This window comes from Nyctereutes procyonoides, unplaced genomic scaffold, assembly GCF_905146905.1.
Source record: "Nyctereutes procyonoides isolate TBG_1078 unplaced genomic scaffold, NYPRO_anot_genome, whole genome shotgun sequence".
Classification (NCBI taxonomy): Eukaryota; Metazoa; Chordata; class Mammalia; order Carnivora; family Canidae; genus Nyctereutes; species Nyctereutes procyonoides.
Window position 1 is genome coordinate 1,665,621 of NW_026575044.1, and position 27,829 is coordinate 1,693,449.

General features: G+C 39.7%; 2 protein-coding genes across 3 annotated transcripts; both read left to right on the forward strand.

The window, feature by feature from the left end:
• The first annotated feature begins 213 nt into the window (after positions 1–213).
• LOC129508862 (T-complex protein 1 subunit beta) lies at positions 214–2,133 on the forward strand. The gene has a single exon (XM_055324089.1). It carries the CDS (start codon positions 272–274, stop codon positions 1,877–1,879), a length of 1,608 nt encoding a protein of 535 aa, XP_055180064.1. The 5' UTR covers positions 214–271; the 3' UTR covers positions 1,880–2,133.
• Positions 2,134–17,333: 15,200 nt separating this feature from the next.
• On the forward strand, positions 17,334–27,809 carry SELE (selectin E). Of its 2 annotated transcripts, XM_055324607.1 has the most exons (14): positions 17,334–17,425; positions 17,753–17,836; positions 18,388–18,774; positions 19,340–19,447; positions 19,838–20,023; positions 20,824–21,009; positions 21,111–21,299; positions 22,244–22,432; positions 22,550–22,738; positions 22,946–23,122; positions 23,625–23,735; positions 24,458–24,479; positions 24,586–24,658; positions 25,771–27,809. In XM_055324607.1, exons 2-13 carry the CDS (start codon positions 17,779–17,781, stop codon positions 24,632–24,634), a joined length of 1,851 nt encoding a protein of 616 aa, XP_055180582.1. In that variant the 5' UTR covers positions 17,334–17,425; positions 17,753–17,778; the 3' UTR covers positions 24,635–24,658; positions 25,771–27,809. The 2 variants fall into 2 exon arrangements, 1 of the variants encoding a protein (XP_055180582.1); XR_008664279.1 differs by lacking the exon at positions 25,771–27,809 and having other exon boundaries at positions 23,625–24,479; positions 24,586–24,618.
• Positions 27,810–27,829: the final 20 nt, after the last annotated feature.

Genomic DNA, 27,829 nt, shown 5'->3' on the forward strand with positions numbered 1-27,829 from the left:
GAGAATCCAGGGTCTCCACAATAAGCAGTTCAAAATGCTCAGGTGGCAACCAAAAATTATTATGCATATAGATAAACAAGAAAATATGACCCATACTTTAAAAAAAGGCAATTTAAAAAAGACTGAGCCCAAGATAATGCAGGTGTTGAAATTTGAAACAATGATTTCAAAGCAGCTATTATAATCATGCTCAAAAATTATTTGGGGCTCTTCCCTCCGGTCCCGGGCGTGAGCCGTGAGGGGCGAGCGCGTGTGCCGAAGCCGCAGAACCATGGCGTCCCTTTCCCTCGCACCTGTGAACATCTTCAAGGCTGGAGCTGATGAAGAGAGAGCGGAGACGGCTCGGCTGTCATCTTTCATTGGTGCCATTGCTATTGGAGACTTGGTGAAGAGCACCCTAGGACCTAAGGGCATGGATAAAATTCTATTAAGCAGTGGACGAGATGCTTCTCTTATGGTAACCAATGATGGTGCAACTATTCTAAAAAACATCGGTGTGGACAATCCAGCAGCTAAAGTTTTAGTTGATATGTCAAGGGTTCAAGATGATGAAGTTGGTGATGGTACTACCTCTGTTACTGTGCTAGCAGCAGAATTACTAAGGGAAGCAGAAACTTTGATTGCAAAAAAGATTCACCCACAGACCATCATTGCGGGTTGGAGAGAAGCCACAAAGGCAGCAAGACAGGCTCTGTTGAATTCTGCAGTTGATCATGGTTCTGACGAAGTTAAGTTCCGTCAAGATTTAATGAACATTGCGGGAACAACATTGTCCTCAATACTTCTTACTCATCACAAAGACCACTTTAGTCAGTTAGCCGTAGAAGCTGTTCTCAGACTGAAAGGCTCTGGTAATCTGGAGGCAATTCATGTCATCAAGAAGCTAGGAGGAAGTCTGGCAGATTCCTATTTAGATGAAGGTTTTCTGTTGGATAAAAAAATTGGAGTAAATCAACCAAAGAGAATTGAAAATGCTAAAATTCTCATTGCAAATACTGGTATGGATACAGACAAAATAAAGATATTTGGTTCCAGAGTAAGAGTTGATTCTACAGCAAAGGTTGCTGAAATAGAACATGCCGAAAAGGAAAAAATGAAGGAGAAAGTTGAACGTATTCTTAAGCATGGGATAAATTGCTTTATTAACAGGCAGTTAATTTACAATTACCCTGAACAGCTCTTTGGTGCTGCTGGTGTTATGGCTATCGAACATGCAGATTTTGCAGGTGTGGAACGCCTAGCTCTTGTTACAGGTGGTGAAATTGCCTCTACCTTTGACCACCCAGAACTAGTGAAGCTTGGAAGTTGCAAGCTTATTGAAGAAGTCATGATTGGAGAAGATAAACTTATCCACTTTTCTGGGGTAGCCCTTGGTGAAGCTTGTACCATTGTTCTGCGTGGGGCCACTCAACAGATTTTAGATGAAGCCGAAAGATCTTTGCATGATGCTCTTTGTGTTCTTGCCCAAACTGTGAAGGATTCTAGAACAGTGTATGGAGGAGGCTGTTCTGAGATGCTGATGGCTCATGCTGTGACACAGCTTGCCAGTAGAACACCAGGCAAAGAAGCTGTTGCGATGGAGTCTTACGCTAAAGCACTGAGAATGCTGCCAACTATCATAGCTGATAACGCAGGCTACGACAGTGCAGACCTGGTGGCCCAGCTGCGAGCTGCCCACAGTGAAGGCAACACAACTGCTGGCCTGGATATGAAGGAAGGTACCATCGGAGATATGGCAGTACTGGGTATAACAGAAAGTTTCCAAGTGAAGCGACAAGTTCTTTTGAGTGCAGCTGAAGCAGCAGAGGTGATTCTGCGTGTGGACAACATTATCAAAGCAGCACCAAGGAAACGTGTCCCTGATCACCACCCCTGTTAAACATTCCCATGTGCTGTTGAGCTCTGGACCAGTTAGTTCATAGCAAAGTTGTGTTTGAAAGACTTCGACCTCTCAAAGAAGACTGTGGAATCGAAGTTTATCTGTGGCTCTTATATCCTTAAGTTTGGACATATAACTGACCTTCTATTTTAACATGGGTCTAATTTATTTGCTGTTTCATTTTCCATAAGATTCAGATGATTTAAAAGTTTGTTTCTCATACTGTGCATCAAAATAAAAATTTGAACAATTAAAAAAAATTATTTGGGAAATCAATGGGAAATATGATCCTAATTAATGAAGAAATAGGAAATCTTCACGGAGAAATGGAAACTATAAAAAAATCCATGGGGAAATTCTAGAACAAAAATATATAATATCTAAAATTAAAAATTCACTGAATAGACTTAGCAGCAGATTAGAGAAAACAGAATAGAGTTCTTGAACTTGCGTTAGTTAAATTAGAACTATTCAATCTGAAGAACAGATATATTGAATATAACTGAAAAAAAGGAAAAAAGAAATAAAACCGTCAGAAACATGTGGAATTGACAATGTGGTTGGTAAGATAAGACAAAGATGAGGTTTCTCTTACTGGCCATAACTCACATTTTCTATATTCTAAGTGCATACTTTCTGCCTATACTAAATCTTCTACTTTCAGGATGATGTCAAATATTTGGCTCATAGGTCTCTCTATGAGAGCTGCTCTTCCTATTCTTAGTGGATTTATTAGTTCATTCCAAGCTTTTATTGAGCCTTTTTTTCTCATTACAGCCACTATGCTAATTGCTCTGTTCCTTTCTTTTATTCTCTTTCCTTGTCACTGACAACTTTCTGTAGTGTTATGCTTGGCTTCCACTCTCTTTATTTTTGGTGTATCTATTATTGGTTTGAGGTTTATGGTTACCATAAGGTTCACAAATTACATCCTAAGTATATAGCAGTTTGTATTAGTTTGATAGCCACTTAAGTTTGAAGACATTCTAAAAGAACTGATTTTTTACTCCCCCAACTTTACATTTTATGTATGTTGTCACAATTTTTTTTGTTATTACAAATAATACTGCAATGAACAACTTTTTATATGGTTATCTACGTGGATATTTCTGGGTCAATAGGTAGAATTTTGATAGCTATTGACAACATTTCTTCCAGAACATATTGTCACAATTTTTACACTTAACTAATATTTCACAAACTCTTATCTCTTCATTTGGATCATGTACCTGTCCTCACTGAGACTTGTAAGAGCTCTAATTTGACTTCCCCATTCATCCACATCTCAGTGTGGTTAGTAGCCATAAAACACTGTCTATTGTCTGGGACATCCTGTGAAACATGAAATATTTACTAAAATATGTGTAGTCCTCTATCTCCTTAATAATATCTCCAAAATTTATATGCAGAAAACACAAATATAAATAGTTTTCCAATATATGATGTGAACATGTGGATGTCAGACATTATGCAAGATTTATTTAACCATGTGAAGTTTAGCATTTCCTCAGGGCGTGGTGGTAGGGGATGGAGATGAAAAAAAATAGGATGGAAGTCCTTTTTCGAGATAAACCTGGAACATGCCAGTGAGGTTAAATCAACAATTTTCCTATCATCTCTCAGAATAACTTTACTAAAATAATGAGAATAGCAATTTTCCTGTGTTTGCTTTTAGAACTTACAAACCCTTAAAAGGTAAGTGGGGTATGAATTAATATTCCCATTTTACAAGCAAAGAAACTGAGGTTGAGAGAACACAATGGTCTTGCTGGGTCACATTGTAAACGGCAGAACAGGAACTTAAATACAGATCTACTTTCCATTGTATGGACAAGAAAGACCGAAGTCAGATTAAGCAGCGCAAACAGCTAGGAGCATGCCTGACTGCCTTTCCTCTGCCTCCATTCATGAAAGGGTAAGCAAAGTTCCTTTTCAGTTCCTGAAAAGGAATCAGCAAAATAGCTCTTTGATGGAAGCATTGCTCCTGAATTCTTACGTAGCTGTCTGCTCTGGAACTGTCATCTTTCCTAAGATCCTCTCTCTTGGGGGCTGGTGCTGCCACATCCATGCTGGACCTCTCAGGGGGCCTTGATCCCTCTTCACCCCTTGCCTTACTGTGATTAAGTATGAGAAAAAAAAAGGTTGATAACCATTTATTAACTATTTTCCATGTGACGGTTACCGAGTTAGATTCTTTAATATCATGTCATCAAAACTGGAATTAAAGTCCTCATTTTACACCTGAAGCAACTGCCAGGACTCCAGGAAGAATAGAATAATCAAACCCATCTCTTTTTCCCTTGAAGTGAAGAATTCTTTTGCATTTTAAAATTAAAATGGTGCACCAAGTATTAAAGAAAAAAATGAAAACAAAATCAACCATAATTCCTCATTCTAGCAACTACCTTTTGTGTATCATCTTATTCTTATGTGCACATATTTTGCTAGAAGTTGCCATTGGCATGTGCACAAATTTTATGCTCCACTTTTAGAATTTAGCATCAGAATTATCTTCCACGTTAGCACAGTCTTCATAATAAACATTTTAGTGGTTGCACACTAAATGATTTCCCTAATGGACATTTAGGTTCTTTCCAGTATTTGGTTGCCCAAATCAAATTGTTATGTTTTATGCTAATAGCATTTGTTACTATTATATTATTTCCTTAGAATAAATTCTCAAGAGTCTTCTTATTGAACTAAAGGGTATAAACATTTTTATAGCCCTTATCACATTACTAGGCAAAAGGCCTGTATGAATCTACGTGATACACACAAAGAAGTATAGAGTTAGACGTTTTCAAAAAAACCATGCCATTTTCCATTTCTGGCCCTACGATGAACCTCCAAATTAAAACAACCAACATACTGAATAAGAGATGAAAACTATCTTTTTTTTTTTATATGATAGTCACAGAGAGAGAGAGAGAGAGAGAGAGAGAGAGAGAGGCAGAGACACAGGCAGAGGGAGAAGCAGGCTCCATGCACCGGGAGCCCCACATGGGATTCGATCCGGGGTCTCCAGAATCGTGCCCTGGGCCAAAGGCAGGCGCCAAACCGCTGCGCCACCCAGGGATCCCTGAAAACTATCTTAAATGAATTCCTGACCTGCCAAGAAAATAAGGAATCTCACATCCTGAAATTAAAATCAACAACCCCAGAAAGTAGGTAACAAATTTGGTCTTCCCCTTAGGTGGCTTGCTCTAAAGGAAAAAATATGACATTGATGATGTTGTATTCTTTCCAGTGCATCATTTTAGGAGACACATAATTCAGTTTGATCTATTGTTGGTGATGTTCAGTTAAACACTAAAATAAGGTGGTATCTGTCAGATTTCTCCATTGTAAAGGCACCTCTTCTCATTGGTAATTAATAAGTTATCAATTTATTGATACCATAGGGTGATGTCTTGAGACTGTATGAATACCTCATTTCCCAATTATCTTTACTCAATGACAATACATCCATTAATGTATTCTTGCCTGAAAGAAGGTGATTTTCTCCATTATTTAAGTACTGTCAAATTCAAATCGTTTCAGCCAGTTTGCACTCTACCACAGGGGTGTCAGAATTTCCAATGTTCCATATCTTCACCAAGCTTGCTGAGATCAGATTTACCAAGTTTTATCATTTTAATGGATATGGGATGGTATTTTCTATAAACTGATGGTTAGATTTAGAGGCTTGTTCGAGATTCAGGTTCATTTATTTAGTCAAGAATACTCATACATAATGGTGTATACTTCTTACTATATCACATAAAGAGGCACAAAAATGTCTGCTTGTCGTCAACAGGTTCAAATGTGGTCGACCTTATCTACCAACAGATATAATAAGGTTTATCATTTTAAAAACTTTGCATATGGTATTATCTATTTTTTTTACAAAACAACAGTTTTATATATGCATTCAGATGTCTCTAAAATGATTATTACAAATGTCATTTGCAAAACAATTTTTCTCCAGTTCTGTCATTACTTCTCTATTTGTTATTTGATATTCTTCAATAAGTAAGAGCTTCCCCTCCCTTTTTCCTCCATGGGCTATGGATTCTCTTTTATTCAAAGTATTATAATCTATTTATCTCAAATTCTTTTTTTTAAAGATTTTTATTTATTTATTCATGAAAGACACTGAGAGAGAGAGGCAGAGACATAGGCAGAGGGAGAAGCAGGCTCCATGCAGGGAGCCCAGTGTGGGACTCAATCCTGGGACTCTAGGATCACGCCCTGGGCCAAAGGCAGACGCTCAACTGCTGAGCCACCCAGGCACCCCTCATATTCTTTTTTAATGCTCAAGTTGTCCCAATTCTGGCCCGTGAGGCTTATTACTTCCAGCTGTCTCATATGTCCTTTTGACATGTTCCCCTAAGTTTTTGCACACTTGCTTATTTCTGGCACAGCAAGAAATTCCAGGCTCACCTTATACTTTACCTGTTCCAGACCTGGATTCAGTTATTTCCCTAGGAAACCTTGTACCATTTGGAGAAAGGTACTTAGAAATCACATTTTTGGCAATAAATGCACTTATTTCCACTAGGATATTACTGAGTGTAGGCCCTGTCAGTGGATAAAGCTAGGAGATGTATTTTTTTTTTAAACCATGATTTTATAAGGATATCTCATCACAGGGTCTTTCTCTCATTTGTCAAATCTACATTTATATTTCTCTTCTCCCACAGTGATAATTTTAGTTCCTCATAACATCAATATATTTATTCACTTATTCAACCCTGTAATACGCAAAAAGTAGTTTCAGAATTAGGCATCAATGTTACTACTAATAAAATCCTACAAGCCAAAGTCCAAGATGTTTTTACAATTCTTTTTGTCCTTAGAATATATCCACTAAGTATGGACAGTCAGAGCACTATGTTCCACTGGTATTTGAATTGGCTCTTTTTTTTTCTTCTCTGAGTTTATGTTAGTTTATTTTTATTTTTTTAATGTATAAACATGAATATGGGTTTCCCAGTGAAAACCATATGTAGATCCATACTCAAAGAAGCCTCATTCTTTTCCATCCTATCCCCACTAATGCCAAGAGATAACCAATATTATGAGTTTCTGACTTAAACTTCTTGTGCTTATTATTGCAAATAAGCAGATGCATACATAAATATCTTATTTCCCATTCTCTATACTAAAGCTGGCATACCATACACCCTTTGGCACGTTGAGTTTTTAAAATTAACAACATAATTGAACAGCACTCCATTGTAAAGATGTATTATTGTCATTCATTATGTTTCCTATTTTGTCCATTTAGAATATTCCCAATATTTTGCTTTAAAATTATACTGTAGTATATAAACGTGTGCATATATACTTTTATACTTTTGGAGTATATCTTCACCCCAAATTCCTAGAAATGGGATTGTTTGGTTAAAGAATAAGCGCAGACAGCCTGGGTGCCTCAGCGGTTTAGTGCCATGTTAGCACCGCCCAGGGCGTGATCCTGGAGACCCGGGATCGAGTCCCACATCAGGCTACCTGCATGGAGCCTGCTTCTCCCTCTGTCTGTGTCTCTGCCTCTCTTCTCTCTCCTCTCTGTGTATTCTCATGAATAAATAAATAAAATCTTTAAAAATGTATTAAAAATAAATAAAGAAAAAGTGCACGTGTAATTTTGCTACATATTTCCAAACTCCTCTTTTTTTTTTAAGATTTTTATTTATTCATGACAGACACACCGAGAGAGGCAGAGACATTGGTAGAGGGAGAAGCAGACTCCTTACAGGGAACCTGATGCGGGACTCAATCTCAGGACCCTGTGATCATGACCTGAGCGGAAGGTAGACACTCAACCACTGAGCCACCCAGGTGCCCCACCCAAATTCCTCTCTATAACAGTGGTACCATCCACACCAGGAACATTCAAGTGACATTTCCCCTCAGTCTCACTATAAGTGTGCAGTCAAACTTTTGAAAAGACCCCCCCCTCTTCAAATAATTTGATCTCATCTGGTCCTGATTCTCCTTCTTCCTTTCACCTTCCATAATTTTTATAATATTTTTTCTTTGTTGAGACTTTCTATGGTTCTCTTAAATCTCCAGAAATAGCACAAATGGAGACTCCCCCATATCTGCCTTATCTGCCTTGGAATTTTTATATTTATATTTTGAGAGAATCTGCTTATTTGTAACTAGTCTGGTCTAAGGCAAGAAGGCTCTGCTGCATAGTCTCAACAAAGTATTTTTGAGTCTGCATAGTCTGCATAGTCTCAACAAAGTCTCAAAGTATTTTTACTTTCTTTAAAAAAAACCCCACAGTGTTACAATGTAGAAAGAATTCACATTTGACAGATACCATATTGTTTTACAGACGATGAATCTGAACTTCAGAGAGATTTAATACTTCACAGAACATTTAACTAAATAAAAACAGTTTTAAAAATGATTATCTCTGAAAAATTCGCACACTATTACGCTGAACTTTGCAAAAGCAAAGCCAAATTTCTTCTAGGATCAATTACTCAGCAAAACAAATCTCAAAACAAGTTTCTCCTACCTTGAACTTTTTTTACATGACTATGTACAAAAGGGAAAATGAGTGTCCAAGTCAACGTCAAAGGTTGTAAAATAGATGGGAAAAATGATAGGAAAACATCTTATATTTCTGCTTATGTAGGTAGGAGGCTGGAGAAATTTATTCTTGTGCAAATGTTTTCCTTTTTTTTTAATCAACAGGACAATTTTCATTAAAGCAGAACCAATGTTTACAGAAACACTTATCTATCCAGCGGGCCCTTGGCTTACTAAGACAATTTATTTGCAGACTTGAGTGTTGAATGGACACAACATTTGGTAATTTATAATTTTGCAAAGACTGGAATTGGCATGATTTACAAAGCACACAAGAAAGGCAAGTATAGACTGTCCCCTAGCTAGTGCTAGAAAGGCAAGGGTAGACTGTCCCCTAGCTAGTGCTGAGTCGTTCTCTCTAGGGCTCTATGAGTTTTAATTATGTATACACAGATTATGGAGAAAGGATAAATGGTGTGCATTTTAATTTAGGTTGTTCCCAATATTCTGCTACTAAAATTATGGCCATAATGAATAACCTTGTCCATAGTTTTTCATACTGTTAGCGGTACATCATAGAATGGTGTTGTAGGGAAAAAAGAATCCATAATCAAGTAGATTGGGAACCTATTGAATTAAGAACACATATCCACTATACTGAAGAACTTCTCAGAGCTTTTAACAGGCTCTTCGAGACTCTTCAAGAAGGGAGCTGTATTATGTAGTGTTTCCAAACTTATTTGCCTCTGATATTTTTTTCACATCAATGGAAAGTAGTGTTCTATGGAACATATTTTGTAAGCTACTGCTGTGGGTGGCATTATATACAACTGGGAACTCTGGTAGGCCTTGGTGCCCACTTCATAGGAAGGTGGAGTATCTTTTCTACTTCATCTTCCGGGGTTCAGTCCATCCTCTCCAAATTTTCCAGAGAACTGTATTGCTTTACCATGGGCAGTCTTTCCTATTTCTTTTCCTTCATTCAATCCAGGATCTGTTTCTCAAGGAAAGGGCTACAGAACACTAGCCTGGAAATTTTCCACCTGCGCAGGTGGATAGAGTCTAATTTAGGATTCAGGCATTTGCTAACAATTATTTAGTCCTGGTATAAAGGCCAGGCAAATTCTCAGTTGCCATCTGGCATAGATAGCTCCGCCATCTCTGAATAGCTAATTCTAAAATTAGCATTTCTAGGGCACCTGGATGACACAGATGGTTAAGCCATCTGACTCTTGATTTCAGCTCAGGTAATGATCTCAGGGTCATGAGATTCTTTCTCTCCCTCTCCCTCTGCCCCCCACCCCCCACAATAAAATAAAATGTACATTTCTAGCAGTATTTTACATGGCACTATTTATTGAGTGACTATCCATAGCCAAGTATTTTATTCATATTATTTCCTTTATTTTTACTTTCTTTAAAAAAAACCCCACAGTGTTACAATGTAGAAAGAATTCACATTTGACAGATACCATATTGTTTTACAGACGATGAATCTGAACTTCAGAGAGATTTAATACTTCACTGAAGATCACACAGCCAGTTTGTGGCATTAGCCAAAATGTTTGTTTGTTTTGCTGACCTTCATAACTACAATGAGCAGATTTTTCTTCTATTTCATGCTACTTCCCAGTAATCCAGCAAAGTGAAGACTGTCATCAATTATCTATTAGATAAAGAAAACCCAAAAGAATGTACTTTTGCTTCAATTTTCTGAATATTTCAAGGGAGGAAAATGACTCATTTCTGATCACTTCAGATAATTGCCTTAATTTTCCTGAGTTTTTGGTCAATGGGAATTATGGCTGGCCGACACTCACATCAGAGAAAGCATTTCATTTTCCCAAGTCAGGGGAGGCTCTCTTAATTAAGGGAAACATTCCACTTGGTGGAATCATAAAGACGCTCCCATGCTGATTACCTTTAGCTAGACTGACTGGAGGCATCTTTTTGTAAGATCAAGCGATAAAACTGAGCTTCTTAAAAAGGTATTGTTCATCTCTTCCTCTCTTCCTATCTACTAGAAGCAGAGATGAGTCCTTGCTGGTTTTGTGAAACTGCCCTCTGTATTCCAGTAACATTCCTCAGGGGATGACCTGTGGGTTTTTGAGCTCTGTTTTCTCTCCAAAATCAACATTGTTGAACAAGGAAAGGAACCTCTAACCATCAAAGGTCAAGGAAGCCAACATCCAGAGAGCGAGAAAATTCTATTTTGGAAGTTAGCCCCAAACCTTCTTCCGCAGTCCTCTTTCTGGACAATTCGTGTAAGCTTCTCATTGTCAGGTTTATCATTTATTCACCCTGGATGCTCTGCTTCCCCATAAACATTACCTTGCCCCCCTGTAACACTGGCAAACAAGGTGAAGTGGATGCAGCTGACTGTCCTGATTGCTACATCATAGATAGATGGCCCTTGTCTGTGGACAAGGCATAGTTGTACACACACAGACTCAGTGCCAGGGTGGCTGACTTGGTGTGGGAGGAGTCCAGAGGGCTCTTCTCTCTAGACGTTCTCATCATAAAAGAGATTGGTTTCCTACCTTTGTTCTAGCATTGTCCAGTTTTGACATGAAGGCTATAACTTCCCAGAACTAGGTAGGGAAGTTCCACATATTCTAGTAAAATTTTAAGATTTTTTTAAAGTAGGCTCCATGTCCAGTGTGGCGCACAAAATGGGCTTGAATTTGCTACTCTAATATCAAGACCTGAGGTCAGATCAAGAGTTGGACACTTAACCAACTAAGTCACACAGGCACCCTAGAATTTTAAGGTATTTTAAAGATTTGTGAATGGCATAGGTCAGAATCATTTCTTACTGAGAAAAATCTCCTACTGCCTTTAAAGATAAAAACCACTTATAATAATTGAGCCTCATTATTTTCCAGTGGAAGTATCCCCCTAAAGGAGTGCTCCTTACTCCTCTGTGATTTGACTATAGGTAGGCACTCAGCATGAAGAGGGACGTGGATAGGTTCATCAAACCTCTCACTTAGCTTCTCAAATTTGGCATTCAGTTTGGTACTAGGAGATATTGAGGCTTTTCCCATATGGTTTTCTGTCTTTACATTGTATGAGGTTGAAGCAGAAAGAACACTTCCTTTTTAGGATGCCAACTATTCTGAAATTCATGATTAGGACGCAAAAGTCATGATTTCAAGTGCTTCATTCATTTGTTAATTTAACAAATATCTGTGATCATTTACTAAAAGCCAGGCTGAATCAGGTGCTGGGGATGCAACAACAAATGAAATACTCTATGATGTCCAGAATTACCTGAATTTTTCAATAAGAATTTGAACACCAGCAATTAATTGACAGTAAGTAAAAGTAGGTTATAGCAAACATCATGTATTGGAAAATGACTCCAAATAGTGAATCAGTCCTTACATATCTCTCTTTTTTAGGATGACTCAGCAAAATAAAATTCCAGTTTATTACTGGACAAAATTGTTTCACATATACATCACACAGGCCAAAAAATAAGCAGCAAGTTCACAGATCAAAAAAGAGAGAAAAAGAAAGCTTTTATCTTTGGCCTTGCTAACCATTTTATACAAACCAACTATTGATAGTACAGCTAAGTATAAACATAAAAAAGTTACTGGAATGCTCAGAATGAGATTATTTTGTTGTTGTTTTTGCCTTTTTTATAAGTTTTATTTTTCTCCTTTGAGATTATAGCAAAAATGGTCACACCATAAGTAGAGTCAGAAGTAGGACAGGATACACACTGAAGGCTGGTTAGATCATCTGAGATCCTTAAAAATAGCTGACCTCTAATAATATGTATAGAAATATGAAAATAGCAATTTTCCTTTTTAAAGCACTTTCAACAAAAAAGTATGTCCTTGGGATTACTGGTCCTTCTGTCCTCCCTTGTTTCAAATCCATGCAGAAGTGGTGGACAGAAGAGCAATGAGGCAGAAGAAGAAGTTGGAGAGATTTGAGAGAGGGATTCAGCCATTGCTGAGTTTGGAAAGAGAAAGGGTCATAGGCCAGGAGATGTAGGCCCCAGACACTGAGAGGGACTCCTGGTTGGCAGCCAGCAACCACAAAAAAACTGGATTCTGACAACCATCTGAATGATCTTGGAAGTAGGTTCTTCCCAAGATCTCCCAAGAAGAGCCAAAATGGCTTACACTTTGATTTTGACAATGTGAAACCCAGAGTAAAGAAGCCATCCACCATATTTCTGACCTACAGAAACTATGATAAATTTGAGTTGTTTTTAGCCATCAAATTTGTAGTAATTTGTTACAGCAGTAGTAGGAAACTAACAAACCCATCTTGTCCCAACACTGCATACAGAAGCCAGATCATGTCATTCTCACCTGTAAACACCTGCCATTCTTTGTGGAGGGCTTTGTCTGGCCTCAGGAATCCAGACAATTCCTCTGAAAGTGCAGAAGAATTAACCACATCCTCCCCGCTCAGCTCTCAGCCAATGACAGATTGGAGTTGGTGGGTCCACCCCAATTCCTTCACCCTTCCTTGGGGCAAATCTTAGACATCTCCCAGAGCTGCCTGGTGGGCTGAGGCCTTGTTCCCACAGTGGTAACCTGCTTATTAGCACACCCTTTACCAGGTTCCTTGCTTTCCCTGTCATACTTCCTTACTCACCTACTATGCTTCCTGGGATCGTGTCCCAAATAAATGACTTTCATTCGCATCCTTGTCTTAGGGTCCACTTTAAAAGGATCCCAACATGACACTGAATTGACAGGGCCAGCCATGGGTATGGAAAGTGAAACATGCTGCTTTAACATTTTTTACATGCAAAAACTAAGGTATATTTCCTGCTGGGGTTTTTGTCTGAGCAGGCATGGAATGAACACAAAGGACACAGTCTTTAGAAGAACACAAACATGGATTTGAATCCCTATTGATCATTTAATAAGTCAAAAAAATCACAGCATGTTGTTTAACTTCTCTGGGTTCGTGTTTCATTCTCTGTGAAATGAAATGAATAATGTCTGCTTTTATTTTGTGAAATTTGTATGGAGTAATGTATGTAAAGCACTTGGTATCCAGTAGACACTTTATATATGATATAATTATTGATTATTACCTAAAGATGTCACAGCAAGGAAAAATAATGAACATTTGGACCTAAATTGGTGTCTTTTCCTATATTTATACATTATGTTATAATATATTATAGCAGCCAGGACTTCAGTCAAGCACCTTTGGTTCTCAGATGGGAAATCTGAGGCTTAAAGAGACAAAAAAAACCTTGCTCCAAGTTATGGAACTAACTAGTGTGAAACAGTAATCTCTTGTCATTCAAAGACTGACCAGACCCCAATTTTTCTGATGTGAAGCACTGAGAGCAAAGCTAAGAATAGTCCTTTAGGAAATCTCTGTGTTACAAAACAGGCAGCACTATGGCCAAGGAAAACAAGCAAAGGGATTTTTCTAAAATCTAGGGACATTTTCTTCAGTCGGTTAACCAGTGTCGGCAAACAGTCTGGCTACACTCAGGAAAAGCTCTGTCAATTCACCAGGCTGCCCGCACTTGTTTCTTCCGCTTTGGGAATTCACCGCAGTTGGCTCATTTTGAAGATATTCCCATTAGTTAGTTCTTAGATCCCAAAACAGAAAGAGGAAACTTTAAGATAAGGCGCTGCCAAATAGGAAGCAAGGAAACACATCAAATTTGTAAGTCTCACAATTGTTTAGGAAGTTCATAATGGGAAATTTGTGGAATTACAGAGTGCTTCTGAAGGAAGGGAGGAGAATACCTGAATATCTATATACTTACATCACTTCTTCAAGCAGTTGTTCTCTTTCTTTAGTTAAAATCCACTTACTTTCACATATAAGAACTCAGAGCATCCACTCATCCCACATATTACTTGTTTGGTCCCAGCACTGTTACAAATAGGGCCTCTGGCCATCCAGCAGAGAGGGTCAGGATTAGCTACAGTGACATTTTAGTAAAAATTCTGGTACCTATCACTAAGCACCAGCCATAGGGTCTTCTTAATATTCTCTCCTAAATTAGGGTGGCCCTGGGCCGTTACATCTCAAAGTGTGGTGGGGTTTGGGCATCTGTTTCAGAATTATCTGAGATGTTCATTGACAATGAAGATTCCTGGGCCCCACCCAGACCCACTGAGTCAGAGTCTCTGAGCTCTGGACCTGAAGACACACATTTTAAACAAGCTGCGCAGTGAGCCTTCTTCCTGTGAGAGAAGTGTCTGAACCCCACTGTCCCCTCTGAGCGTGGGAGCTCAGACTGAGGAAGAGCCTGGGGCTCTCACCTGACTCAGGTGTTCTAAGATAACTACAAATCCCAAATGAGTGAACATGCCTACCCGGGGCTCTCACCTGACTCAGGTGTTCTAAGATAGCTACAAATCCCAAATGAGTGAACATGCCTACCTATTTTGATAAATTCAAAAGGAACAAGACCAGCTTTCCATTGAATAGGCTTATGCTTTGATGAAGAAATGACATTTTAAAACATTATATTGTTTTTTTTAAATCATTATATTGTTAATTTCATTTCACAATCGGGGTGTATGAGAAATATCACATTTTTATTCTGTAAATAGAATTGTGTCCATATTGGGATTTCCTCTCCTTACCTTAAACTCTGCAGAAGTACATTAGGTGTTGGCAGAGTAGAATGTGATGAGGAAGCTATCAAGACTAAAACAAAAAAAGTGCCCAGCAATACTCCTCAGGGGAAAGGGAACCAATCAAGAGCCCTGAGAAGGCTACAGCCCATGCCTTGCAGTTTCCCTCCAGCAGTGAGGAACCAAAGCCAAATTCATGCCTTGAAAGTTGGTCTTGCCCCATGTGGTTATGGCTGGTGCTACCATCCATTAAACCCAACAGTCTCCTGTACATACCTTTTATTTGTCCCTAGCTGTTGGAAGTATATAGGATGGCTTTGGATAAAATTGGAACATTTGTCTTGGCAACCCCCATATCCTTTTCTTGGCCGTCTCTCACTCCCTAAGGGATACCTCTTCACCATAAAGGTGAGAATGAGTCTGGGCAATGAAGGGAAGGTCGGTAAAGTTCTTGATGCCCATTAAAGGCTGGCAAGAAGAGGACAAATGACTTCCAGGAAAAGGGATGAAGAAGCTAGGATGTGTGGCGCCTCACAGATGAAATAGTTTTGGTGCTGGAGCTTGGACTGAGCTCAGGTTTGCATTGTCTTTCCTCTTCCCTTAGTCTCCCCAGTGTGCAGGCTGTAAAGGAATCCATACGAAGCCAGAGTTTAAACTAAGCAGTAGAGGGACTGCAGCGTACATCTTCAGAACCTGGGAGATTCTATGGGGCTTTCAGGCACTTCTAGTCAGTGTATTACTCAGGGAACATAGGTTTATTTGGGGAGGGGGAGATTATGCTCAAAATCCCCAGCTATTCAGCTCTTGCTCAATTGTTCAACTCATCCTCCATCTCCAGCAAGTGGGTGCCCTCATCAGATCTTGACAGTTGCTGTCTCTCCCCCTCCTGCCTCTCACTGTGCTGAGGTGTCTCCATGAGAGGGAGACTAAGTCTGCTCATGGCCTCTGCAGCAACCCTGGAGCCTGAAGAAAGCCTCTAGGTCCCAGTACCCGGGTACCTGATTTGCTGACCCAATCTCAGGGGAATATTTTGGGAGAATGCAGGATAACTTTAAGGGTGAGTGGGTTTGGAATATCATAAGTCTGATAATAAAGTACCTTTCCTCTCAAATTTACTCCACTTCTTATCTCTCTTATATCTCCTTCTGGTATTGGATTATCTCCCCGAAGTTCTCTCAACGTAAATTTAGCCAAAGAGAGAATTTTCCTTTGCAATTAGGATCTTCTGGAAGGTACTTATAGGGGTCAACAACTTTCCCTATGGAAATTTAAATGATCTGCATTTACTGTGTCTATCATTTAAATTAGACAAGATGCAGAGAAGGGGATATGCTATCACCCCAAATAAATGTCAATATGAAGAGTAGAATAAGTGATATTATATAGATCCCCTTCACCTGCATTTGGACATAGGATCCTTTAAACTGTGTTATTTTTACTATAAAAGTAATAGAGAGCCATTGCCAAAATTGGAAAATGCTGAAAATACTCATGAAGAATTTATTCATGAAGAAACTTACCCCAAGTCTTGCCACCCAAAGTTAGCCACTGTTAACATTTGGGTACAGTTTTGTTATTCTTTACACATACATAATTTAAAACTCTTAAATAAAATTTGAGTCAATTTAATTATGAACACATATAGTTTTCATCTTTTTTTTTTCACTGAACAAATCATGAATAAATGTTTTCCAGACATGGACAACTAAATGTTTCCCATTTTTGTTGTTTTTAAGAAACAAGGAATTATTTCAAATATTTACCTGGGAGATATTATTTCTAGTAATTTAGCTATCATTATGCACAAGATCTGAGGATATACCTTGTGACTCATTCCTATGTGTGACACTGTACGTTAAAATGGGTTGAATTGGTAGATGAGAGAGAGAGAGAAAAAAGATTGGTGGCCCACAGCTGACAGCTACAGGTGAGAAAATTAAGAATGGTAGTCCACAGATAATAAAACTAAGTCTGAGTTTTGCTTCTTTTCATGGAATTCTGGTTACCACCACAATTACAGGAGAGATGCTGCTAATAAGCAAAGTTTTTAAACTTTTTAAAGACATCAATTTTATGTTATTAAAATTTAAGACCCAAACGTATGCCATATTAATAGGATTAATGTAAAATAAAAGGGCATGTGAGCAAAGAAGAATTAGCTTGGAGGCTTAGAGTTTCTGACATCACTGTAATTTTTTGGAGTTATGGATATTCCCGGGAAACTTTTTGGATGCTGCTGGGGAATTCCTCTTCACTGGGCTTGGACATATCCTCCTATTACTCACAGGAAGCGAGCTTCCCTATAAAGGGGCTCCAACAGGAGCAATGCTCTGCTGTTCTTGGCTGACTTCACATCAGACCTGTGAACTGGTACGAGACAGAAGCAGCAGTGACACAATCAAGAATCAAATCGGCATCAAAACCACCGCTTCACAGAATAGTAAGTGCAAAGAGTCTTTATGTGGGTGGCCATGAAACAAGATTATCCATATGAATAGAGATGCAGAAAGCCTTTTGACAAAAGACTTGTTCAGGTTCTTGTATTCAGACTCATTAAACTCTGGCTTTTCTCTTTCATCTACATGATGAAAATTTTAATTTTGTATGTGTGCAATCCAGTCAACTTCTTTGAAACAAAGATGATGGCACTGTTATCCTTTACCTAAAGTCTTATGATACTACTAAAAACATCATTGTAGAATGATCTCAGTAACCGGCTACCTAAAATTTCTTTCTATAATGAATTTTGTACTCCCTCTCTCCACAGAAAGTCATTTTAAGACTAATTTTTTGATGAAAAGAACTCTAGAAGTCATGATCACTTCACAGCTTCTCCCTGCTCTTACTCTTGGTAAGTCAGTGTCATTTGTTAGACCAGAGTTTCTCATCCTTGACACTACTGGTATTTCAGACAGAATATTTGCTCCTCACAGGGAGCTGGTGCATTGTAGGATGTTTAGCAGCATCTCTGGCCTCTCTACACAATGTGTTCCAGCCTGGGCCAGGGGCAATTGACCTCTTTGTGTCTCAGCTTCCTAATGTATAAAGTGTTGATCATAGATAGCCTATTTCCCAGAGGCATTGTGAGGAGCCAGCATCACAGAAAGGGCATCAGACGGTGCTTAATGGTGTGTATTAAGTGCTCAAAAAGCTTAGTTACTCTGATTATTATTCTACCGTAGTGGACATACTGATAGATTATGGTGGATGAGCGCAGGAGGCTCAGTCATAGGCGTAGTTTATGGTAGTTTCTCATCTGTACCCCTTCTTACTTTGGAAAAGGTGAAAAAAATTTGAGACATTCCAAAGGCCACTGTATGATGACAATAAGATTGTAAAAAGCCCAGTTAATAGCACATAGCAGTGCTAACCTTCCCATGCCTTTCATCCTTTCCCCTTTAGTGCTTCTCCTATTTAAAGAGGGTGGAGCCTGGTCATACAATGCCTCCACAGAAGCCATGACTTTTGACGAGGCTAGTACTTACTGTCAGCAAAGGTACACACATCTTGTCGCGATTCAAAACCAGGAAGAGATTAAATACCTGAACTCCATGTTCAACTATACACCAACTTACTACTGGATTGGAATCAGGAAGGTCAACAAGAAGTGGACCTGGATAGGGACCCAGAAGCTACTGACCGAAGAAGCCAAGAACTGGGCTCCTGGTGAACCAAACAATAAGCAAAACAATGAAGACTGTGTGGAGATCTACATCAAGAGGGACAAGGACTCGGGGAAGTGGAATGACGAGAGATGTGACAAAAAGAAGCTTGCCTTATGTTACACAGGTATGGGCTGCTGTGGGAGAGAGGTTCAGGCTGTGGGCATCTTGACAAGTTGTTGACAGCATGAAAAATCTGGTCTCTACTATGGTAATATTCTGTTCTAAAAAATACAATTTTAAAGCATTCTATTTGGTACATTATATCTTTTTGCTTCTTTGTGTGAATGTAGGCAAGCATGTAGGCAAGAAAGCATATGTGTACACATATGCATATATGTACGTCAATACATATATAGTATTATATATATATTGTATATGTATGTGTATAGTGTATACACATACAACACACTTTACTCATTTATGTGTAGAAGGAGAACTATCTATCAAATTTATGATAAAGGGAATTTTCTATTCTTGATGCCAGTGACAGCTATACCCCTGACATCTCTACATTAACATCAAGGTTTAAGATAGCTGAGCCCTGGCGTTATGTGAAGCATTTCAGTTAAAATCTCTGGCAGTCCCTATAATTAGTGACACCTCTGTCACACACTGCTGATCCTAAGTCCAAGGGAAAGCATAACAAGCACAATGATGATCCTCCTCATCATGGATTGTGTTTTCTGCAGCTGCCTGTACCCCTACATCCTGCAGCGGCCATGGTGAATGTGTGGAGACTGTCAACAACTATACATGCAAGTGCCACCCTGGCTTCAGAGGTCTCAGGTGTGAGCAAGGTAAGTCCTCGTTTCACCCATTCCTTCACTTGAGTTGATAGCACCATCCTGTGTCCTAGATGACTTTGGTATCAGGTGTGCATGTCTTCCCTTCCCTGGGACATGTAGTGTCACGTGGTGCGTAAGAGCCAAGGCCATCATGTCTTGGCTTCAAAACCACTATTACTTACAGCACCTGGACTGGGTAGTTAAACTCCCTGAGTGCCAGCTGTCTCACTGTAAAATGAGGGTGGTAATAATAGTATGAACCCCAATAGTTAGGTCTATGTGAATGAATGCATAGTGCCTGGCACATAGGAGGCATTTGATAAATTGTAGTTACAGTTTCCAGGACTTTCTTATTTTATGCTGGGTGATAGAGAGCAGATCTGATGTGGTTTCTCCTTTCAGTTGTGACCTGTCAAGCTCAGGAGGCCCCTGAGCACGGAAGCCTGGTTTGCACTCACCCTCTGGGGACCTTCAGCTACAATTCTTCCTGCTTTGTCAGCTGTGACAAGGGTTACCTCCCAAGCAGCACAGAAGCCACACAGTGCACTTCCACAGGGGAATGGAGCGCTTCTCCTCCAGCCTGCAATGGTAAACCTCTCTCCAAATGCACACACAACATTCTCTAACTCATCCCTGTTGCCTTGGTTTTTGATCCAACTTACAGCATTTTCAAAACTCCAGGGAAAGTTCTTTTTGTTATTGTTTTTAATAAGACTTCTTCTCCCAGCCAGCTTGTGTGGCCTATAGGGCACCTGCTTGGGTTGAGAGAGGTTTTTATTCCATGTTTGAGATGGGTGCTTCTGAGGCTCTGGTGGTGTGTAAGGGAGTGCCTATAGCAGTGGCACCACACTTTGAGAAATCTTCATGACTTCTCTCCCCCTGCCCGGCCTCTCTCAATGCAGTACATAAATTGAAGACCATGGTAGTCAAGCAGTCCTGACAGTGTTTTTTTTTTTTCCCCTCAGGCTTATCTTTCTAAGCTGGAGATGGAAACTTTTTGTCTCCAGGTCCTGCTGGGCTGACATAAATGAATGTGTTGTGTATGTCAGTATTCTTGCTGTCACCATTAGTCATAAATCCTGATCTAGAATCTGTTTATTTTTCTTTGTTTTTGCCTTACTTAAAATAGATCAGAGACATGATGAGGTATGTTAACACAGGCCAGAGACCACTCAGCATAGTCAAAGTATAAATCAATCAGGGAAGAGGAAGGTATTAGGAAAAAGCATAAAAGCTTTATTGTGTCTGTGCATGCTTCCAAGAATTAACCTAGGACTTTGGGATCTGCTGTTCGAAGGCTGCTTCCTTGCCCTGTTATAAACTTCAACTCAATAGGAAGTGAACGTATCATTCTTCTGTAAAATTCATGATGCTTTCTCAATCCCCAGTGGTTGAGTGCAGTGCTTTGACAAATCCTGCCAATGGAGTCATGGACTGTCTCCAAAACTCTGGAAACTTCCCATGGAACACGACATGTACCTTTGAGTGTGAAGAAGGATTTGAACTAATGGGACCCAAGCGCCTCCAGTGTACCTCATCCGGGAACTGGGACAACAGGAAGCCAACATGTAAAGGTAGAATGGCTCCACAGCAAGATTTACCGTAAACATTCTTTTTCTCAACTTGTACTTTAAATGGTCAGACTTGCTAATGTCCATGATTACCTATGTTACAGCTGTGACATGTGGTGCCATCGGCCATCCTCAGAATGGGTCTGTGAGCTGTAGCCATTCCCCTGCTGGTGAGTTCACCGTCAGATCCTCCTGCAATTTCACCTGCAAGGAAGGCTTCCTGATGCAAGGGCCAGCCCAAATTGAATGTACTGCACAAGGACAATGGAGTCAGCAAGTCCCAGTTTGTAAAGGTAAGCCCAAGAGCTCCTCCTTTACACATCCCCTTCCTGAAAGGGCAGCGATCTTCAAACATGGGCAGTTAAAATGAAACTAGATGCCTACTTTGACTAGAGTAATCAGATGTGATGGGCAACATTCATCTTCTATTTTGAGTTTCATACAAAAGAACCAAAGCTTACCTGGGGAAGGGATTGTATGTACTGAGAGTGCATGCTTTGCAGGCTTCTTGACTGTGCCGAGCAAATAGAGCTTTGTAGACATTGCTATGGAGTGGGCAGAGAGCTTAATCTAAGGGGAAATCACATGAGAAGATTTAAAGTGGGATTGTGAGAACATGACTTGATTTTAAAACTCTTAATACTTTTCTTCTGAAACTGCTCATAATTAGCAGTGATGAGAATGCACCAAGTGTGGTGTCATACATAAAGACACCCTTAATACATGCCTAAGTGCTAAAACTTAATTTATTTTAAAGCAAGAGCAGTGATGCTGAAAGCAAGCTATCACAAACTGGTATTCTTACAGCCAGATATTGTACACAATCATTTCTAGTGGTAAGAAGCCACAAGACCAAAGCCAAACTGCAAAGCAGACACATTTTATGTGCTGCCTCCTTACCTTCCTTTTATTTTGGCATCATCCATTAGCAGCCAGGACCCATAAGTTGGTCTCTGACTATGTAAAATCTTTCTCTTGACTGTAACTTCTTTCGAATGTCAGAACAGTGCTCAGGATCCACTGGTTCTCTTAAAGGCTGTCCTTTACCGAGGGCCATTATCAATGAAGGGGCTGGCATTCAAAGAAAACAGTCATCTTCCCAGTTGTCCAGGGATTAATGAAGAGCCTTGGTATCTCTGAGCATTGCTTTGTCCAAAATGAATGGATTCGTTCATCAAATTCCAAGGACTCGCCAGTTCCACTGCAATCTTTTCTGACCATCATTTTGATGTCTCAGCTTCTCAGTGCAAGGCCTTGTCCAGCCCAGAGAGAGGCTACATGAACTGTCTTCCTGGTGCTTCTGGAAGTTTCCAAAGTGGGTCCAGCTGTGAGTTCTTCTGTGAGCAGGGATTTGTGTTGAAGGGATCCAAAACACTCCAGTGTGGCCTCACAGGCAAATGGGACAGTGAAGAGCCCACATGTGAAGGTACAGTTTTTGCTTTAATATTAAGATAAAAACTATTGAAGAGCTCAGGATTTGATTATGTGAGACACCTGTTGCTGCCTGCTACAGACTTTTAATGTGCTCACTCATGTCTTTCAGCTGTGAAATGTGATGCTGTCCAGCAGCCCCAGGACGGCTTGGTGAGGTGTGCCCATTCCTCTACTGGAGAGTTCACCTACAAGTCCTCCTGTGCCTTCAGCTGTGAGGAAGGCTTTGAATTACATGGGTCAGCTCAGCTTGAGTGCACATCTCAGGGACGGTGGTCACAGGAGGTCCCCTCTTGCCAAGGTAGGACTGAATTTAGACTTTAAGGAGTTAGGTCAAATACTTTGTATGTATCTGAAGCAGTATTGTCCCACGGGGCTTGATCCTAATTCCCTACATGCTGAAAACTAAGTGCTTATATGTTATGTTTACTGATGACTTTTCAGTCAGTTTTAGCCATTTTCCCAGGAGATTTTTGTTAACATCTAATTATGTGCTCATCATTTGCAGTGGTGCAATGTTCAAGTCTGGCAGTTTCCGGAAAGATGAACATAAGCTGCAGTGGGGAGCCTGTGTTTGGTGCTGTGTGTGCGTTTGCATGTCCTGAAGGATGGACACTCAATGGCTCTGCAGCTCTGATGTGTGACGCCACGGGACACTGGTCTGGGATGCTGCCTACCTGTGAAGGTGAAGCCCTGATTGGCACTGGTTGTCTGGGGGACTGGAAGGAAGAAGGGGAAAGCAATGAACCATTCATTAAACCAGAAAGGTTCCCAAGGTTAATAAGCTGGAGAATATTTAATTTTGTGATGATAGAGAGGAAACAGAAGAGGTGGCAAGTGACAAGGGGTACGGGTAACAGAATGGGTAACATTCTGACAAGTGGAAAAAGGGGAGATACCGGTCAAAGAAGGGAAAAGGAAACCAAGTAAGGGAGAGAGCACACATGCGGTATTGACCGAGGAGCAGTGGGTTCTGGCAGATAAGAGCTCTCATGGCAGTGGCGGGATACCGTCTGGCACGGGTGGTTTGGGCTGACCTCAGAGGCCGTTAGTACCTACCATGCCTCCTCCTTATGTATTGAAGTTGATGGCTAATCAATGTGCAAAGGAAAGGGCAAATGGCCAGAACAGAAAGACTTTAAATTCAGTTCCTTCTCATGACAATTCTTCCTCCACTGTTTGCCTAGCTCCCACGGAGTCCAGCATTCCCTTGGCAGTTGGACTCACTGCTGGGGGGACCTCCCTCCTGACAGTAGCCTCATTTCTCCTCTGGCTCCTGAAACGCCTGCGGAAGAGAGGTAAGGGAACTTGTGAGCGTATCCCACCCAAAATGTTTTTGAAAAATGTCTTTTCCCCCCTCACTGATGAATCCTGTTTTCTCTTGCACATTTAAACAGTAATTAGACTCGAGTTGCTAGATAAACACCAATAAACTGCCATTAATTGAGCCATGGTCTTAGAGAAAGGGTTTATAGTACAACTCAAAGTGGGAAGAGTTTTAGGAAAAATAAAAGTTAACAGTGGACAACTCTAAGGGATGCTGTTCACCGGAATTCTGTGGTTCCCCTGGGAGCTGTGCAGTCAGACTTATGTAGTTAGTGCTCCCAGGAAATGGCTAAACATTTCCAAAATATTTATTTGGAATACAGGCGTAAATGTGGGGTATCTCCTGGGGACTTATGCAAACATATCTAGCCACACTTATGATCTGTTTGGTTTACAGAATATTTATTATTTTTTGAGTTAAATTCTGATATTTATAAAATGGGAAATCGCACATAAAATCTAGACTTCTCATGAAAAACTGGCAGATGAACTTGACAAGCTAAGGCTACAGCTATCCGCTGAGCCCTTAGGATGAGCGCGTGCTTTGCATGTCACCAAGATGTGTTTGCGCTCTGATTATTACAGGGTCCCCAAAGGAATGGTGTTCCCTGGTGAATAGAGCCATATTGTTTCTGAATTTGATATGTCCTTAAAAGTCTTTTAGTCCAAATTAATAGTTTTCTTTTTCTTGCAGCAAAGAAATTTGTTCCTGCCAGGTGAGTTGTATTCTTGTCTGAAGCATGCCATTGACTATTCTGTACATTTTTTATCTGTTTGTGTTGGAAAACAGTGTTTGACTTAGTGTTCTCATGTATTCCACAGCAGTTGCCAGAGCCTTCAATCAGACGGATCCTATCACATGCCTTTGTAGTTATTTTAAGTCCAAAGGAATGAGGTAAGACTTGAAATCACATATGATTTTGAGAGAACGTATCTGTTCTTCATGTTCTGTTGCTCCTTGAATTCTCCAAACCTGCCTATTTTCTGAGGCAGAGTATTACCATTTTCACAGTGTTTTACGGAAAGCTGTTTCATTTCTTTGTAGAAGGAGGGGAAAGCAGCAAGGATCTGGCCTTTACATAGTGATTTCCCTTGTGAAAGTTAATAAGAATAATGATAGCTAACACTTACGTGATATTTACTATTTTCTACCTACTGCCCTAAGATAGGAATTGTGTGAGATAGGGACTGTTGCTATATTTATTATCATATAGATGAAGAATATGAGGCACAGACAAGTTACATAACTTGCCTGAAATTTCAAAGCTAGTGAGCCAGAGTTCAAACCCAGGTAGTCTAGATCTAGAACTGTGTTTTTGGCCACTCTGCTCAGCTTTGTGAGAGTTTGGAAGAATCAAGTCCTCCCTGAATAGATTTTGTAAACTAAGAGACTTTATATTTTTAAGCAGTTTTAGATTTACAGAAAAAGAGAGCAAAAACTAGAATTCCAACATACCCCCTGATGCTCCAATTTCTTCTGTTATTAACAACTCAAGCTAGTGTGGCATTTTGTTACAACGGATGGGCCAATATTGATACATTATTATTAACTAAAGTCCACAGTTTACATTAGAATTCCTTCTTGGTTTTGTTTTTTTTTTTAATTTTTATTTATTTATGATAGTCACAGAGAAAGAGAGAGGCAGAGACACAGGCAGAGGGAGAAGCAGGCTCCATGCACCGGAAGCCCGATGTGGGATTCGATCCCGGGTCTCCAGGATCGCGCCCTGGGCCAAAGGCAGGCGCCAAACCGCTGCGCCACCCAGGGATCCCTCCTTCTTGGTTTTGTATATTCCATGGGTTTTGACAAGTGTATAATGCCGTGTTATCCACTGTTATGATATCATACAGAATAGATTAGTTGCCCTAACAGAATAGGAGTTTGCTCTTCAAATTTGGACTCCCCAGTGACAGTGAACACAGTGGTTTGTGCGAGAAGGTGAATTTTGTTGTTGCTATTAATGTAGAATATTAAGTGTCCTGATGGCATGCACTCTTCCTTTGCAGGAACACCGGTACCTCCAGGGAACTAGAGCAATACTCTGATGATGGTAGAGACAGAGAGCACTCCTCTGGTTCCTGGCACTTCTCACCTCCCACAACCTGCCACCTTTACAGCTGAGAGCATGGCCCCATGAGGACTTCAACGTTCCAAACTCCAGTGGGTGAGGCCAGCCTGCCACCAGCAAGACTCGGCTTTCTCTTTCCTCTTCTCAGCATCTGGAAAATGTTGGCTGATGGAGGGAAAACATGTTCTCTTCCAGGCAAAAGTGAAGAGACTCAGGTTCTGGAATCTCCGAATCCCTGTTCTAACTCTCTTCCCTGCTCACTGTGAGATCTCAGCAGAGAAACAGTATTTTGTGATATTATTTCTTTCTTTTGCTCCTCACGGTGTCTCAACTACTGATTACATGGTTGCTGTCACTGGGATGAATAATTGTCAAGGAGTTTAGGGGAAACAACTTGGTCAAAGATACTCTATCACCAACATGCAAAAAAATATTTTAAATGCCCACAGGCGAGTACATGGGGGAAATCCTGCTTAATACTCTGTGCAAGGATTGCTAAACACAGTCCTAATCCCTTTTACCCTTGTGGGATTCAGTGCATTTTAAAGTGTTCTTAGAGATTTTAAAGTGTTCTTTTATTTGCATTGGCTAAAGTACAATTTTCCCTAATTCTTAATTCAGTGTAAGTGTTTAGAGACTTTAAAATATATGCATGTTAGGGCTAGGATAGGGTAAAAGTTACTTATCATGGATCTTTGTTTATGAAGGGACTCTAATGTTATATCTGTAGTAAATTCATTTTTAAAAGGGGCAAATGCTGTCCCCAGTATTACGTGAATCAGTGGAAAGTTGTGAATGTTTTTACTATAGTTGCTTTTAAAAACATGAATGGTAAAAAAATAAAAATAAAAATAAAAATAAAAATAAAAAAATAAAAACAATAAAAACATGAATAGTGGAGCACCTGGGTGGCTCAGTCAGTTAAGTATCTGACTCTTGACCTCAGCTCAGGTCTTAGTCTCAGGGTCATGAGTTCAAGCTCTTCATTGGGCTCCATGCTGGATGTGGAGCCTACTTTTAAAAAAAAATAAAAATATGAGTAGTATCAGGAGAGTAGAACCTGCATGGCATATATTTGTACACTGTCAGCTATTTTTTCAGAGGTATGTGGTTTTCCATGATGAAAAACTTCCGTGAGGCCATTTATGTATTATGTAAACATAAATGCAAACCAGTTAAGGTACACTTTTATGAATATCTTTGTTGAAAAAAACATATAGAAATATGGATGTGCTTTGCATTCTTACAAAGATGCTTGTCAGGTGCAATGTGTCAACATATAATTCTTGAATATTACATAAAATTTTAAATTCATGGTAGGAACTCACTGTGTAAAGGATTTGCCCAGTGGATTCTTTTAAAAAGTGAAGACTTTTAATATTTATTCCCTAATTGAGTTATTTTGTTTATTAGGATGTTCATGAAGAAAGGAAAGTCTGTATGAGTGTTTATATTTATGTATAAAGGAGTTTAAAATTCCTAAGGAATCTCCAAGATTCGATTGATCATTGACAGTGAGAAATTCTTGGCCCGTCCATCACCAGAACTTCTTGCTCCATCTTGCAAATGATGTGAGAATCAAAACTCTCCCACACTTTCACTAATTTAGCATGTATTGAAAAATAAAAGTTTCAGATTAAGTGCAGGCTGCATGTTGGCAAAGGCAAAGCCAAAAGTAAACAGGGAAGAGGCTCAGGGTCAGAACGTCAGAGATTTTGACAGGGCAAAAGAACTCTGGGAAATAAAGCTACCTATGGAATAGGTACCTATGGAATACCTACGTATCATTTTCTCTGAAATTGCTCAAATATTGTAAATATGAATATTTGTATATACTGCAATGGAAATATTGTCTGGAATGTAAGTGTGGTCTGTGTTTGGGTTTGATAAAGTATTTTAAATTATGATTTTAAAATATTTTATAGCTTTTAAAGTATGTATTTATTTAGGCTTATGCCATACCTATTTTGTATTTGACATGGCAGTACTAAGTTTGA